This window comes from Strix uralensis, chromosome 13 (genome assembly GCF_047716275.1).
Source record: "Strix uralensis isolate ZFMK-TIS-50842 chromosome 13, bStrUra1, whole genome shotgun sequence".
NCBI classification, from domain to species: domain Eukaryota; kingdom Metazoa; phylum Chordata; class Aves; order Strigiformes; family Strigidae; genus Strix; species Strix uralensis.
Genome location: NC_133984.1, coordinates 16936486 through 16954403, shown reverse-complemented (window position 1 = coordinate 16954403; position 17918 = coordinate 16936486). Strand labels below are relative to the sequence as shown.

The 17918-nt window shown below is 37.5% G+C and overlaps 1 protein-coding gene across 9 annotated transcripts in view; it reads right to left on the bottom strand.

Moving 5' to 3' along the window:
• Positions 1-936: 936 nt before the first annotated feature.
• SMARCA1 (SNF2 related chromatin remodeling ATPase 1) overlaps positions 937-17918 on the bottom strand; it is a 44501-nt gene continuing 27519 nt past the window's right edge. For 4 of the 9 annotated variants that reach the window (XM_074883034.1, XM_074883041.1, XM_074883035.1 and 1 more), the window contains 6 exons: positions 14115-14237; positions 12471-12603; positions 11413-11531; positions 11002-11214; positions 5742-5852; positions 937-5058 (listed from right to left, as the gene is read on the bottom strand). In XM_074883034.1, coding sequence (XP_074739135.1) covers positions 4987-5058; positions 5742-5852; positions 11002-11214; positions 11413-11531; positions 12471-12603; positions 14115-14237 — 771 coding nt within the window. In that variant the 3' untranslated portion in view covers positions 937-4986. Of the gene's footprint in view, positions 5059-5741; positions 5853-7882; positions 7900-8524; positions 8592-9793; positions 10029-10732; positions 10823-11001; positions 11215-11412; positions 11532-12470; positions 12604-14114; positions 14238-17918 lie in introns of those variants that run through there. The other 5 variants (XM_074883038.1, XM_074883036.1, XM_074883037.1 and 2 more) reach the window with 5 other exon arrangements.

The window sequence follows — 17918 nt, the reverse complement described above, 5'->3', positions numbered from 1 at the left end:
GGGAGTTGACTGACAGCCGGCTGAACAGGAGCCAGCAGTGTGCCCAGGTGGCCAAGAAGGCCAATGGCATCCTGGCTTGCATCAGAATTAGCGTGGCCAGCAGGGACAGGGAAGGGATCTTACCCCTGTACTCGGCACTGGTGAGGCTGCACCTCGATTACTGGGTTCAGTTTTGGGCCCCTCACTACAAAAAGGACATTGAATGACTCAAGTGTGTCCAGAGAAGGGCAACGAAGCTGGTGCAGGGTCTGGAGCACATGTTGTACGAGGAACGGCTGAGGGAACTGGGGTTGTTTAGTCTGGAGAAGAGGAGGCTGAGGGGAGACCTCATCGCCCTCTACAACTACCTGAAAGGAGGTTGCAGAGAGCTGGGGATGAGTCTCTTTAATCAAGTAACAAGCAACAGGACAAGAGGGAATGGCCTCAAGTTGCGCCAGGGAAGGTTCAGACTGGATATTAGGAAGCATTTCTTTACAGAACGGGTTGTTAGGTGTTGGAATGGGCTGCCCAGGGAGGTGGTGGAGTCCCCATCCCTGGAGGTGTTTAAGAGTAGGGTCGACATAGCGCTGAGGGATCTGGTGTAGTTGGGAACTGTCAATTTTAACAGTTGGACTGGATGATCTTCAAGGTCTTTTCCAACCTAGATGATTCTGTGATTCTGTAATACAGGATCCACACGCATTATATCATACAGTACTAGAGACAACACAGGCAAGGCTGTCACAAAAATACAGGCACTACTACTATTTTGTTTCAGATTACAGAAAATTAGAAAGTTTGAAAGCACATGTGGAACAGCCACACACACACCCCTTACATTCAGCTACCACAGCCTGAAATTTGAGAGGTACAGGAGCAACAGAAATGAATCAAACTATTTTTCCCAAATGCATGGGCCCACCTGCACCAGAAGTATAATTACCAGAAGACAACAGGTTCGTATTATTTTTTTATTTTCATATATGTACAACTTAAGAAACAAATCTCTATTTGAAAAAGCTCAGAAGTTATCTTTCAACAACACAATGTAGACATACCTTTGAGGCAGCAAATATTACTCCTATTAAGGCTCTTATGAAATGATGGATATCATGCAAATGCAATTAAAGAGTACATTACATTTCAAATTATGCAAACCAAGTTCAACTTTAATGCTTTCAGAAAAAGAACGTATCAAACATTGTAACTGTGACCCATCAAAGCATTTACATACATGCTTGAAGCGAAGTACATGGACTAGATAAACTTAAGTAAACTTAAGTAAAATCTAACAACTGTCAAGCTGTCTCAACCAGATCAGAACAATCCCTTCCAACATCACAAGTGCCAATGTCCGCACCAACCATGTTATTTTACATTCACGTAAACTGCTGTTGACTGCAGGATTCCATATGCTTTTTCAACCTGTAAGACCCATATTTTTTAACTTTGGCATTAATTTGTGATCACTGGAAGTACTTAATCCCTCCACTGAACCTGGGGAAGAGGCATGCACAGAGAACACCTGTATCCTAGCAGTGCACAGCAGAACTGCAGGCGTTTAGGAAGTTTCTGATTAATTTCCATATACTGAACCCCTTGCTTATAATCTCAAAGAGTGAAAGGTGGATTTTTTTCTTTTAAACCATAATCAGCATTAGCATTAAATCAAACAAGCAATGCTAATCTACAAGAAAAAAAATGCTTACTTAATATTTTAGTAAGGTAATGCTAACTTGTGCAAAGAGTATCTAAAGAAGGTCTAATATTACCAGCAGGGAGAAAGCCTCATTCCTTCTCTATGTCATTATAATAAATTGAAATTAAATATAATGAAGATGGTCAGCTGTGTGACTTTTTTTGTTGTCATCACTAACATAACTCAAAAATAAAAGGACTGATAGTTTGAAAGTGATGAATATATGAAAAGAAAAACAACACAACTGTTGTGACCTCTCCCAGGATGTTACATGCACTGCCTGATGCGTGAAAGGTGCTAGATGACTAGTTTTTCTTTCTTCGAGCCTAATGCTAACACAATCAAATTTTAGTTGTCTACTCAAAAGGAAACAATAAATTATTTTCAAAATTTTATATCATGTAATTTGCAATGAAATTGCCTAAAGGCCCAGACATCTCAGAAGTTTTGTATCACATCACATTCAGTGCTTAGAAGTGTCTTACAAACAGTATTCCTTGCCTAAGAAAATAGTTAAAAGAAGGAAGATTCCTTTATTTCAGTCCATCTAATTTTGAGTCACAGTGGCATATCATTTAGATACTGCTAGGCACACACTGTGTGTATATCTGCAACTAGAAGAACGAAAAAGGAAAAGAAAGATCCATTTTGCTTTAATCCTGACCAGCAGCTGTTAGCAATTTTCTTTAGTTATCGCTGTGGGACATGATGGATGGGAAGACTCAATAAGCTGAGGAACTAGTACATAGTACACAAGTGCTCTCAAGGACTGTTGTTCAACAGCACATTCAGTTTAACTAGGAACTACAGACTGTAAGAGATAACAGGTAGCTCCTGGGAGCATCTATCATTCTTCAGAGAAGCTGTCTGATCAAGAGGATAATATCTGGAAGAACAATTGCATGATCTTTTGCTATATAGCTAGTATATCATGTTATTGAAGGAGGAGAAAAGTGAACATTAACTCAAGTGGTAACTCAAACCAAGAAATCTGCATAAAAGAAGTTGAGATATTACCATTTTAAGACTTTCATACACTTTGCAACACAGAGAAACTGGATACACAAAAACATGCAAGTCAAACAAAGCTAATCTACAATAAACAAAACCAGAATACACTTATTTCAAGACTTAAAACATTAAAATATTTACCTGATGCTAAATAGGAGCAATGGAATAAGGTCTAGACCTAGGCATGTAATTCAGTAACAATTCAACTGGCTCTTCCAACCTTTATTTCCTTCCTCCTTTTACTTGTTTTAAGAATTTCAGGCCATAAACTTACTGAGTGACACTGGAGCCAAAAAGCAAATGTAAATAAGGCATCTTCCTCTCTCTATTAATAGCAATGCTTCAGGGATTTGTGATTATATATGTATGTAGCTGCACGGCCTTTTTCCAGCCCATAATTACATGGGATGTCCTTCTCCCAAGGATAAAGCAGGATGTCAACTACTCTAATACCAAAAATATTATTTGAAAAGACATCCTTCTCTGAGCAAACCTATCCCATCTGGGTTGCATACTCATTTAAAAGCATGCACTGACACCCATCACTAACCTTCTGTTTGAAAGTTGTGCCCTATCATTATTGTATGTAGCTCTCAATTCATCAGATGACTCTCAACGGATGAATACCCTTTTTTACACAAGTCTTACAAATAAAATCCCAGTGAAATAATTAATAACTTGGTCCCCAAACAAAAGCTCCATTCCAAAATACAAAATCAAATTACTAATCTTTCAAAATGCTCCACCAAGTCATTACAGCCATTTTGCCCCAAACCTTAAGCACAGGCTATCAATAAAGGCTGGAAATTACTCATCAGGCTTACAGAGATTAATCTCAGAAAACTTCAGACATTACAATATATTTTAAATGACATAAAAGAATATGGGCAGAACTCTGTCTTAAGACTCAAGAACTTTATAAAGTCCTGAATTTTACAAATACAGAAGAAGGTACCCAATGCAAAGCATGAAATACAAAGAGTTTAAAGAGGTTTTTTTCATCTCAAAACACCTCAAACCACAGAAGGAAGCAAACTGCACTAGAAGAAATTTACACATAGTTTTTAAGGGAAGTACCATGTAAAGCACACTGCATTAATCTAGACTTGACATTATGAGGGCATGTCTCACTGTAGCAAGGTCCATACTAAACACCAGATCAGAGACAGAAGATTAAAGCAAAACATTAGATGTCATAGTCACTGTTCTACTGATCTGGGAAAGGCAGAGACTCCAAGGTGAGCAGAAACTATGAACCTGCTTAAAAAAGGCCATTCTTGCAAAGTCAAAAAAATCATACATCCAACACTTTCATCCCTTCATTAAAATAGAAATACTACAAAGGAGCACTCCATAATGTATCCCCATTGCTTCTGACTGACATGTTGAATCAAAGGTAAAAGCATAAAGTTAGCAGAGATAATTAGAGCAACAAAGATCTTTTAGCACAAGGCAGCATTGCTGAGCAGCCTACCAACCAGAAGATGAATTACTTTGTTTGTTACTTAAAAAAGAAACTGTTAGTTGACTACTTCAGTTTATTAGGCAGAGAAATGTTTTCATCTAGAGGTCATTCTGAAAAACACCTCACCCTGTGTTTAAGCAGGTACAAAGCCCAGCAGAAATCAGCGATAAAGAAGGAAAAAAAAAAAAGTATTTGCTGGCTTTCCTTCCAACCAAGTCAGAGAAAAATGTCAATTTAATGCTGACAGCAAACAAGGATGTCAGTCTAATTAGATTTTTTTGTTCTGTCATGCTCCTGATCCTAAGCACTCCTCTGAAAAAAAAAATCTGATCAATGATGAAGGCACAATAATACAAACCTTAACATTCACTCTAAATGTAACTATGCAAAAAAGAAAGAGAGGGTAGGGAAAACAAAGGTGAAGTATATTTCTCTTCAAATAATGAAGTCAGTTTATTTTCCAACAGCCATATAAATTTAAAATATGAAACAACAATAATACAGCTATAGAATCTAGGTTTTCTTTCAAAGCAGCAGCATATAAAACATATAAAAGCTAAAACCTCAGCACAAGCTTCAGAAAAACAAGGACTGAGTGAATTTTGCCGAAGACATGAAACTCACAAAATACAGTACACAAAAATACTGGAATGCATAAGATATAAAGCTACACATTCTAGGTAAAGAAAGGCATTCTAAAGTATACAAAATTTGCCAAATTAAACCATGGGATTTGGGGGAGAGTACCATGAATACAAACGAGTTGGCAATTAATACTTGTAGATGGAGAGAAGAAAGTGGCAGTTTTACATTTAGAATTCAGTTTTCAGGTTCACGACTTCACTTTCTTAGCATCTTTTTTTCCAGAGTTCTCAGCAGCCAAATCTGCTTTTCTCTTCTGTGACTAAAAAGGGGAAAAAAATTATTTTATAAATTCAACAAAATGGTGGCATTACACAAAAAAAATAAATATTTAAGTACATGACTATTCAAAAAGAAGTGGCCCTAATGTATTATATATTTCAATGCGGCTTTGTAGGATAAAATGGAAGGGCAAACAAAAATCCCAGATTTAAACACTTAATTCTGCTACCCTTTTTATCTTTTTAAAATCGTTATATGGTCTCAATGGTACAGGTACCACACATACCATGAATTGGATTAAAAGATCAGGACCTTAACTTATACACCATTCTGTTCTAAAGATGACAACTCTTCAAAATAAAAGCAGCACTACTTATCATTTCTTCTTTCAGAAACTACCATGTAGGAGAGGAATAAATTAAAGCAAACATATGATGTAAATATGTAGGTAAAAAGAGGGCAGTGCTACACTTTCTTAAACAGAGTCTTCCTCTGCTACTTAAACAAAAGACTCTTCTCAAAAAAAACAAAAAGCCCCAAAATACTATGAATTGGGAATACCTACGTAAAATCTAAGAGAGCTGTGAATTGACAAATATTTCAGTTTAATCTCTCAACTAATGGTTTATACTAAAACAATCAGTGGCTACAATTATCTTTTTCATTTACTAAGAAAATAGAATTGAATTCTGCCCCACTAGAAGTAAGTGCTGCTAAACATACTGCTGTAACTTTTGCTCCTCTTTTCTTCTTTTCAGCTCGTTCTTTTTCCTCAATTTCCATATTTTCTTTTTCTATTAATGATATGAGAGTATTGCAGCGTCTCTGAAACTCCTAAGAAAACAGAAAACAAATTCTCTAATTATACAAATTCTCTCATTTACATAAATATGTTCAGAATTCTTGAATTCCAAAATACTTAAGCTTTCAAAAAGTGTTCAATATGCATGTACTAATACAATTAGCTCGGTTATTGTTCATCTGTCTTTACCTTAGTGTAACCTTCTTTATAAACAGAGAGATGCATACCAAAATATTCAACTTCCTGACATGGAGTTTTCAAGATCATCTGTATCTTCCAAACTGACCCCCCAAAAGACTGATCTGATGTTTCACCTTGTTATAGATCAAGCAAATTATAGCCTGCCAGCATACTATGGCAGATTTCAGGAAAAGAGTTTTTCAAGTATATGTTTAAAGCAGAGAGAAAAGAAATCAAAGCTATCTTAAGCAATACTTTTCTGTGGCACACAGACTAGTTTTTTGTGGTAAGACACTGTCGAGCTCCAAACTAACAAAAATCTATCCAGTCTTAAATCATGAACTCACTGTTGTATTTTTAGTCAAACAGCATCAAAAAGGTAGCAGGCCCTAAATGCTTTTAGCATCAAGACTTCCAAGCCACCTGAAAGTGATCAAGATTAAATGCCATAAAGTCATTGATACCTTAAAAAAATATTTCCAGTACAACCCTAAAAGTATCTGCATTGCAGTTAGTAACAGTTGGCTTGATTAACAGAACTCAGTTGATTTAGACAGTTTCTTGTACCCCATCTCAAAAAACAAAGATGTTATCAAATACATAATAATACTTGTTTTTATTATAATTATTCAGTATGTTCTATGTACACTGAGAACAGTGATTCCATGGGCTTTTCTTTCCAACTCAAAGCAGGAAGCTTTCTTCTGAGGGGGAAAAGCCAGAAAAATATGTCTTATCTCTATTAAATTCAATGAACCACAAGCTATCCTAGAATTATCGAGTAGCATAAATCTTAACTCACAACCTGTCTATTTGCAATGAAGTGAACAGGTGACCTTTTTGCCTAGGAATTAGTCTCTATTTTCTCAGCATCTGTAACCTGTATAGTCTCTGGTATCACGTTACGTGACGGCAAACAATGCAGCCCAAACGCCTTCTTGATCCTGAATGTTCTGAAACAGTCAACATATGACTCATCTTTGAGACATTAATACCCTAAAGCTTAACCACGTTCCTTAAATTCCATAGTTTCCACAGATGTGGAAGGGTGCTCCACAGCCTTGGGTGAAAGCCATGTAATTCAGAACGGACACAGAGAACTCTGCTACCACATGAATTTTGTTTCACCACAACAAAAAAAAATTCTTCAGGACATTTTTCTTTACAATTCCATACTGGAAACATTACAGTCTCATGCATGCAGTTTTGCAGAGAATTATAATGACTAATTTCTATCGCATCCATGTAAAAGTAACCCCACACGCCCCAGTACAGGTTCAACCATAAATTAGGGCACCACGCTTGTGTCCTGGAACGTGACGGTCCTGCTGAAGGTAAAACACACTTGCTTCAACTAGTAAAACCATTCAAATTCTGCCCACGCAATAGTTTTCAGACAAAAAGGCATCAAGTCTGAGAAAACTTGAGTGCAAGCCATCCCAACATACACTGCATCCCCAAACACAGAACAAAAGAGCACCTCTGTCCCAAAACCTACACTCTATAGATGAATAGAGATGATAAAAAATAGAAGACAGAAAGATGATTGTCAATATGTCAGAAGCATTTAAATTTATGCACAGTGCACTCAAAGACTTAGGAGCTGTAGGTAAAGACTGATGACACGCCGCTCTGTAATAACTATGAGCCAGATCTTTTCTAGCATATGAGAAACTGGTTTGTGTTAAATTCAAGACAAGCAATCAGAAAGGACTGAGAAATAACCTTGATCCATTTGCCTAAGGCACTAAGAAAAATCCTCCTCTTTCCTAGAGAAAAATGCTTGCATAAACACATACATTTACTGAAGTGTACAGGTTCATGGTTAGACTTTCCAGATGGACTACTACTCCAGAACACCACGTTGTGGACAGAAGAGGGACTCAAAACCAATTTTCTCTGGAGAATCACAGAAACAGTTCATGGTAAGATGTGACGTGCACACAGGTTTCTTCTATACCTACCATCAGAAAGAATCTGCATAAATCCTGCACCGAGCTACTGAAATTTCAATATGGACTGATCCATTCCATTTTATTAGTATAAAAATACACTCAAGAGTTTAAAATGCCTTCGACCTTTAGAGATAAGATTTTATTCAGTGTGGCCCTGATACTTTTCTCTTTAGGGTGGAAAGAGATAAGATGTACTTTGCTCACCCCTTCATTGCAATAAATAAGATGGGAGCAGTGAACCATCACCTTCTGCATGACTGAAGGCAGAGATTCTGACCTAGGAGTGAAAGTAGTCCTAAGCTCTGTCAACAGGCCTGTATATTCCTGTATTTACATAGGAGTCATTTGTCTTATACTGGGTAGAGTTTGCAGAAAGGTAAAAGAGAATATGCATAATTTATGACTTCAGAAAACAGATACATGATTCACTACTGCCATGATATTTTGCATTCTTCCTGCATGGACAGAAATAAAACAACAATAACAACTCAACTTAAAAATTTAAGCCTCTGTGCCCAGTTAAAAAATAATTACAATTTTAGGCACCCTCAGTCTCTTTGAAAACTTACATTTCGGGTAAACCATCTGGTTTTGGAATAAATAAATGAAGCAGAATTTTTGTTTTCCAAGAGAAATCTTCATAAGGAGAAAAAACAGAAACAAGAAGATGGAAGATAAATTAGCTATTTATATGGAATTCAAGAGACATCTAGTGGTTAGTAGTTTTCTCAGAAAGCCTGGCAAGTCCTTTTCAGAATTATGCTGCCCTTTTTATCTTGTTTCGTATCAGTTTGAATATAATAAAGGGTAATTTTGAGATCACATGTGAATTTCAGTATTGTAAGAAATTTTATCCATTTTCACTGAATTTACTATTTACCCCTTTATAAAGATTTGTGTTTATATTTGGTTCCTTATTCTTGCTATCACGTGACTTTCCGGCACATTTCTTCGTAAGTGCAAAGTGGACCCACAGGAATTAATACTTCCACAAATGTCTGGATATTTGAATAAATAAAATGTATCAGCAATTGGCAGTTATAAACTACTAAACCATACATATCATGACAATTTAAAACATTTAAGAAAATTAAACGCACGTTGAAAGTGAAAGAATACTTCAGCTTTGTATTTTCACACTATTCTTTTTGAACTGTGCAATAGCAGAAAAACTAAAAATATTAATGGATAGAATTTTAAGAGAAAACGTAAGCCAAAAGATTCACTATATTCCCAGTGCCTCAATTTCAGCATTAGACACCACAGAATGTATTTCTACACTTTAGCAAATGATTCCTATCCCCTTTAGAAAGAAAATTATACTGAACATAAGGATCTGCAAGATTTAAAGTGAGTATTTAACTCTACCCCTGACTTAACTATGTGTCAACTAGTATTAAATGCTGAGCTACACTTTTAATTTCTAGTACCCATTTCTATGATTTACTTAAATGGATTCCTCCCTAGACAACTTAAAAGGAACTTCATAACAGACTAAGTATTGGAGGTTTCTCTCTTTTTGGACATAATTTTAAAATCCAGTATTTCTTCAAACAGACATTTTAGCAAGGCTTGTAATTCTTTTTAATTAAGGGCTAAATATTAAACTACCCAGAAACACTTTAATTGCTGAAATATCAAGTAGAAATTGTATTGCATAAGGAGCACTGGGAAAAGCAAATATTCCCACCTGTTCAAATACACTTTTTAAATATTTTCTCTTATGTTTTATTTATTCTTAGGTAGAGTACCCAGAACTCTGAAAGAACATTTTATAAACAAATCCTGAGGCCAGGAAATTAAGAGAGTAAACAATAATGCACACTGTTTCTGCAACTACACTAAACTACTAAAAAAATCCAGATTTGTACACAAAATAACAAGTTCCATGATTGCAGCATAGCATTTAATTAGAAATTTGCTTACAAGACAATGGGGAGAATCTATGACAGCTGTATAAGGGACAGTGTGCTCCACTCTTTTGTATCAGCTATCACCAATACGGGTTTTTATTCAAGCAGACAAAAAAAAATGTTCCAGCTCCCACTCATCGCAAGTAAGATGAAGTTATTTCTGTTATTATAAAAAAAATTGGGAAGTATATTTTTACCACATAAAATGCCTTCACATGAAAACACACATGTGTGTTTCTCACATAAGGTACACAGACATACAAATTTTACTCATAAAAAAATAAATCAGGGGAGATGTAAGCAAAAATTCCAGGGCAGAGCTAACAGCTTTTTACCATTAAAAAAGTCCCATATTTTGAGGTTAGTATCTACATAGCTTATTATTTGCAACCACCAAAGCTTCTGTTATCACTTCCCCCTTAACGGCTAAATTAAAAAAGAATGGCTCTGCTTTTCAGACAGAGAAAGGAAAAAAATACAGCTAAAATTCAGACTACTGGTCTACATGCTATCAAACTCGTATTATATTCTCTAAGTATGAACAAAAATCTTCAGAAAAGCATAACTAAAAAAAAACCTTAAGCACTTGCATGTGATAATCCTTACTCACAACTACAAAGTGCATTTTAAACCAATTCCTTCAATGATTAATTCTTAAATGAATCACTAAATCTCCTCACACTTTTAGAAATTAAGTACCAATATTAGAAAAGCTGTTATTTTCTCCCAGTATAAAATTCAGATGTTTTCAGCCTTTAACGTTGTCCAACAATTCTGAAAAGTGGTCACATTTTAAGAGACATTGTTTGGTAAAACTTTTAGTTTGCAATAAAATTAACAAGGATATTTGTAAGGATAGTCTACCTCTGCATTAATCCCTTTGGGTAACATGGGACTTCAGCTTGACAGGTTTTCTAATCTGTTTGTTTCAGCTGTATTATGTTGTTTGCTGTACTAAGGGAAAAGATTATTTTATTAAAAACTAGAAATGAGAATAAAAACCAAAGTTATCCTTTCAGCAACTGTTTCCTAGACTCCAGTATTCTGGCACAAATCCAAGTTTTATGTGATGTGCTTAAAAAAAGGAACAAGATACTTCATATAATGACTTAGTCCATGTAACTGATACCTACCATTGCAGTTCTAGATTTGATAAACCAGTCAAATCTGAACTGAGGAGCATTGCGCACACACTGCCTTAGTTCCTCGTACACGTTTTCTTTGTCAAAGCCCATCTTGTGTAACATGCATATCAAAAACCTGTCTTCCTCTTCTGTGTAATTTTTCCCTTTGTTTGTTCCATACTGAATACGCAACTGATGAAATGGTGCTTTATACCTTGCAATCTGAATGCAAAACAAAAATAAGAACTATTAAACATACAGTACTACAGCCAGGATTTATTACATGTTAGAGTAGATTACTGATACATGGTATACTATATATGGTATATAAAAAGATAGAACTTCCATCCCCAACTATTCCTTTTCTGAAGGAATTTGGAAAAAGTCAGCTGCAGAAAACAAAAAACCTGCAATGATTACTTTAGCATCGAGGGCTTTCTTGATACTGATCCTCCGTTGAATTCTTGCCTCTCCTCGTTCAATCTGAGCCATAATCCTCTCAATGTCCTGTAGTTCATTACAACGTTCCCAGAAAACAGCTAAAAATGCAAAACATAATTTGTAAAATAAAATTTTTTCCTCTACTCTTACTACTTTGCTCAGTTGAGGCACTCCAGCAAAAAAAGGAATGCAGTTTGTGGTTCCATTAAATCTTAAAAGATTTCCTAATACTCTCCCTTTCACTATGCTAGCCAAGAAATAAACTTGCACAGACCCTTTATTCAGTCTTTGAAAGTTGGCTACAAGCAAAGGTTTATAATAACTGTAATGAAGTTTACATTCAACATAATTGCAGTCATGCAAAACTGAAAAAAAATTAAGGAGAGCTTTTTATAACAGTGGTGAACGAGGTTAGAGCTGCTAGTCTAGCAGTGAAACATTCATATTTCAGTTTTCACTAGCTATCTCTAAGGTCAGAGACTACTCTCTCCAGTGACATCATTTAGCCAACCCAAAATAAATTCAACACTTTGAAGGGAACTCTTGTGGAGCTCTTTCTTTTTAAGCTATAGGAAGAACACTGCAAAGTTAAATTTTATGAAGGCATTTAGTAAAATTAAATCCAAGGATGAAAGCGGAAGGATTCTGTACAAATTAAAAAGCATTGTGTAAATATGAAAGACAAAGACACAGTGTATTAGCTAAAATAGCATATACACTCACAGCATAAAGAATCATGTTGCCACTATAAGGCAACTTCATGATTCCAGAACACCATGTGGTCAGTGTGGTTTAACTATGTGAAATTCTAAATTTTGACTAATGAGGGATAAAGGCAGCTGAAGGCATATTCATATGTTGCAAAAATCAACCTTTTTAACAGAATTAAGTCTTCTGAAAAGAACCATCATGTACTTTTTTAAAAAAACTATTCTTATACGCATCCAAATTCTACATCTTGTAATTTTAAAAAAACATGTAGCAAAACCAATGGTGATACCACATGATTAAGAAACACGTTTCAAAATATCACAAACCTGAATACTCAATGACCTCCTCAGGTGACTTGCCCTCCACCTCACGGGCAATATTGTCTATATCATCACGACCATATTTCTCATTAGCTTTAATAAACTGGTTAAAATCTCTTTTATTCCAGTTCGTAAAACCCTATAAGCAGAAAAATATAAGAAGGCATTACTAGATAGAAGGGACACATTTTGCAAAGTTTTGTCTTACATATGTATCATTTGTTCCAATTGGCAATGCCTCTGCAACGTCACATAATTCCAGTGGTTAATGGTCTTTCAGGATTTCCATAAACTTGTGTTATCCAGGGTTTATTACTGATCCATTAAAAGTCTAAAGAGTTATTTTTGTGCATAACTCCACATGCATTAGGAAGAGCTTTTTACTCCTCCTTCTTTTTAAACTTTTTACACAGCATTTCTCCAAAGAAACAAGCTCAATGACAGGTTACTATAATTTTACTTAAGTCACAGAGTGCACCAACGCAAGGGTCATTACAAGATCTTAGAGTAGGACAAGTATCTAAAGCAAGAGCTCCTACCTCAGACATTCACAAACCTTGAACCAGTCAAACAGTTGGATGAAAAGCATAAGTATATCAAGAAACGATCTCTAGTATAAAAAGATGCAATCAAATGGCAACTCTATAGCATAATCAAAGAGGAAATTTCTCATGTACTGAAGAAATTAATCCAAACCTGAACAAGTTAAGTGAGACACAATGCACAAAAACATCATTCAAGAATGAGACATAATGATTTGAAGACAGGGAAAGGAGAAAACATCAAGAACAAACAAACAAGAAAATCACATGCCTGAATAGCAATTCGTAGTGCATTGAGTTTCTTTCATCACAGTAATAAATTTACAAGGAACTCTGTCAGTTCTCCAGCTGAATAAGCTCACTCCACAATTAGCATCTTTACAAGAACTCTAATATACACAATACAAATATTTCTTTTTAATCATTAACAGCTGTATTGACATGCATATTGGCACCAGCTTAAATATTTCCTCTGCTATAAACAGGTGAAATTAATAGTCAAATTGTGACCTTGCAAATTTCTTCTCAAGGTATACTATGCCCAATTCTTTTACAGAAAATTTTCTGAATCAGAAAAATTCTGTTGCTTTGAGACACACCTTTCTCCTTAACAATTAGCTTTTAATAAGCCTACTCAGCAGGATAACAGTCCAAAAAGTCAGGAAACTAGCCACTGACAGGGATTCAGTCCCAGTATAAGAACAACATGACTAACAATCCAACTGTGACAAAATTAATGGATGTGACGTCTTATACGTCTGTGTAAATAGCACAGGTTGATAGAGGCTTGTCCTCTCCGATTCAAACCCTTTTTGATACAAAAAAGCCATACAAGGTAGAAGTATATAGAAGAAACCCACTGATTGCATTTCTGCATGTATTGCTGGGTAGTGTATCTACTATACAAGTCCTTGCCTCAGAAACATTGCAGACATTCAAGGAAATAGTAGGCTACTAAGACAAACATGTTCAAGGACAGGAAAGGCTCCTCAAAGCAAAGCCAGGCAAAATCAGTGTAGCCTTCCTGTGCGTATTTATCACTAGTAGTATTTATATTCCATACTAGTAAAAAATATATGATTAAATACTTCAGCTGTTTTTAATTCACCTGTGTTAGAAGCTTTTCCTTCTCTTCAGTTTCCTCAGTATTCAGAGGCATAGACTCATCTATCTTCTTTTGTTCCTCTTTTTGCACCTGAGCTGCATTTGGGAGGTCAGGATTCCTGGGGACCTACAATCAAGAGTATCAATACCCAGTGGTGCAACAATGTTATTAAAGAGACTTTACAATTTTCTATCAACATTGGTTTACAATTTATAAGCAGGTGTTAGATCTCACAGGACTGATGTAGTCCACACCCACTAAGCATTTGTTGTCACAACACAAAAAAAACAAGCCCAAACAACAACAAAAAGCATACCACCCCACACCTTGGCTACCCTGAAGAAACCAAACAACAATAAAAATTTTTAAAATAACTACCAGATTATTGTCATCAGCATTTACAAAAATGTTGCAAAATTGAAAATATCCTCCAAGACAAGGTGATGTATCAAATACTGTCATTTATCTATGCTTGTTCCTTCTTGTTTCAAGCTCTTAATACAAAGTTTATCTTGACCTATAAGTAACAAAAGGGTCCTACTCCTTTGAGAAACTTCAGTGAAAAATACTGTAGAATACACGTCAATGGTAAAATATATTTTTTCCATCTATTAAATATTATTAAAATTATATAATATAAATTTTTGATCCTTCGAGAAACAAAGAGAGGGGTTAGTAAAACTGCCACGTTAGACTTCCGGAGGGCTAACTTTGACCTGTTCAAGAGACTGATTAACAAAATCCCTTGGGAGGCTGCCTTGAAGGAAATGGGAGTCCAGGAAGGCTGGACATACTTCAAGAGCATGGTCTTAAAGACACAGGAGCAGGCTCTTCCCATGTGCCGAAAAACAAGCAGGAGAGGAAGGAGACCAGCCTGGCTAAACAGGGACCTTTGGCTGGATCTCAAGAACAAAAGGAGAACCTATCGCCTTTGGAAGAGGGGCCAGGTCTCTCATGAAGACTATAAAGATGTAGTGAAGTTATGCAGGGAGAACATTAGGAGAGCCAAAGCGCAGCTAGAGTTCAACTTGGCTGCAGCTGTTAAGGATAACAAAAAATGTTTCTGTAAATTCATTAACAGCAAGAGGAGGATTAGAGAAAGTCTCCCTCCCCTACTGGATGCAGAGGGAAACATGGTAACTAAGGATGAGGAAAAGGCTGAGGTGCTCAACACCTACTTTGCCTCAGTCTTTAGCAGTGGAACTGGCTGTTCCCTGGACACCCAGCCTCATGAGCTGGGAGATGGGGAGGGGAAGCAGACTGAGGTCAGCACAGCTGAAGAGGAGGTGGTCAGAGACCTACTACACCACTTGGATGCACACAAGTCTGTGGGACCGGATGGGTTACACCCAAGGGTGCTGAGGGAGTTGGCAGATGTGCTCGCCAAGCTGCTGTCCATGATTTACCTGAAGTCATGGCTAACTGGGGAGGTCCCATTGGACTGGAGGGTGGCAAATGTGACACCCATCTCCAAGAAAGGCAGGAAGGATGATCCAGGAAACTATAGATCTGTCAGTCTGACCTCGGTGCCAGGGAACGTCATGGATCAGGTCATCTTAGATGCCATTAAAAGTCATATAATGGACAACCAGGGGATCAGGCCTAGTCAGCATGGGTTTATGAAAGGCAGGTCCTGCCTGACAAACCTGATCTCCTTCTACAACAGGGCGACCCGCTTACTGGATGAGGGAAAGGCTGTGGATGTTGTTTACCTTGACTTTAGTAAGGCCTTTGACACCGTTTCCCACAGCATTCTCCTGGCGAAACTGGCTGCTCACGGCTTGGACGGGCACACGCTTCGCTGGGTAAAAAACTGGCTGGATGGCCGGGCCCAAAGAGTGGTGGTGAACGGAGTGAAATCCAGTTGGCGGCCGGTCACGAGTGGTGTCCCCCAGGGCTTGGTTTTGGGGCCACTCATGTTTAACATCTTTATTGATGATCTAGATGAGGGGATCGAATGCACCCTCAGTAAGTTTGCAGACAACATCAAGTTGGGTGGGAGTGTTGATCTGCTCGAGGGTAGGGAGGCTCTGCAGAGAGACCTGGACAGGCTGGAGCGATGGGCTAAGGCCAACTGTAGGAGTTTCAATAAGGCCAAATGCCAGGTGCTGCACTTGGGCCACAACAACCCCCAGCAGCACTACAGGCTTGGGGAGGAGTGGCTAGAGAGCTGCCAGTCAGAGAGGGACCTGGGGGAGTTGACTGACAGCCGGCTGAACAGGAGCCAGCAGTGTGCCCAGGTGGCCAAGAAGGCCAATGGCATCCTGGCTTGCATCAGAAATAGCGTGGCCAGCAGGGACAGGGAAGGGATCTTACCCCTGTACTCCGCACTGGTGAGGCTGCACCTCGATGACTGTGTTCAGTTTTGGGCCCCTCACTACAAAAAGGACATTGAATGACTCAAGTGTGTCCAGAGAAGGGCAACGAAGCTGGTGCAGGGTCTGGAGCACATGTTGTACGAGGAACGGCTGAGGGAACTGGGGTTGTTTAGTCTGGAGAAGAGGAGGCTGAGAGGAGACCTCATCGCCCTCTACAACTACCTGAAAGGAGGTTGCAGAGAGCTGGGGATGAGTCTCTTTAACCAAGTAACAAGCAACAGGACAAGAGGGAATGGCCTCAAGTTGCACCAGGGAAGGTTTAGACTAGGTATTAGGAAGCATTTCTTTACAGAATGGGTTGTTGGGCATTGGAATGGGCTGCCCAGGGAGGTGGTGGAGTCCCCATTCCTGGAGGTGTTTAAGAGTAGGGTCGACATAGCGCTGAGGGATCTGGTGTAGTTGGGAACTATCAGTGTTAGGTCAATGGTTGGACTGGATGATCTTCAAGGTCTTTTCCAACCTAGACGATTCTGTATTCTGTATTAAAGCACTAATCTGTATGAGTTACCAAATGTGTTTTACCTAGATTCAAATCTTATTACTTAAACCCTAAAATTAGATTTTGTCAAATGTATATTATAATTTTGTTATGCCCTGTACCCACCACTTCTACACACAATGACAGAGATACCGAGAGGCAGAGCCTCACCTAGTGTCAACTGTCACAGTTCACTGATTTCAGGGGCACTTTTCAATAGCTAAGGACCTGCTCTCTTACACCCAACAGTTTATAATGTTTTGTAACTACAGTGAAATACTAAGTTCTGCCAGGTTTACTATAAAGCTATGCACGCTGCCAAAGCAAGGACCAGACAGACAACATAGATGTTCGACCTATCCAGTCTGACAGATTTTGTTAACAGGACTGAAACGCCTCTCTCTTTACATGTATATTGTCAACATTAGCAATTCTCTCATCCTTATTTGTTGAGCATTAATTGAATAATTTCTTTCCCTAAGCTAATTATACCTCCTTTAATTCTTATCTTAATTCTGTCCTGCCATCCACATAAAATTCTTTTGGCTTCAAACTAGATTTTAAGACACCTTCTGCTTTTTCTTAAAAATATATTTTGCTAATATTAGTTCTACTCTTTCACAACACCAATTTCCTATCCATTGCTTTGTATGACAAGTTTATGCTCTCCAACACATTTTATATGTGATTTCTTCTTGCTGCAACCTGCCATGAAACATGGGCCTTTTTAAAGTAAGTTACATGTCTGGAAGTAGGGGATTCATTTGATTTACTCAGCCAATACTGGCACAAGTAATGAAAATGAACATCAAAACAGAATCTGTGTTCCCTGCTTGTCTAGTAACAACAGCAGAAAAGAGGGAGAGATTCAGCTAAGGCATAGTAGGAAAAAAAAAAAAAAAAAAAAGGTAAGTCTGTTGTTTGGTTTTCTTCTTGTAATAGTAATACACT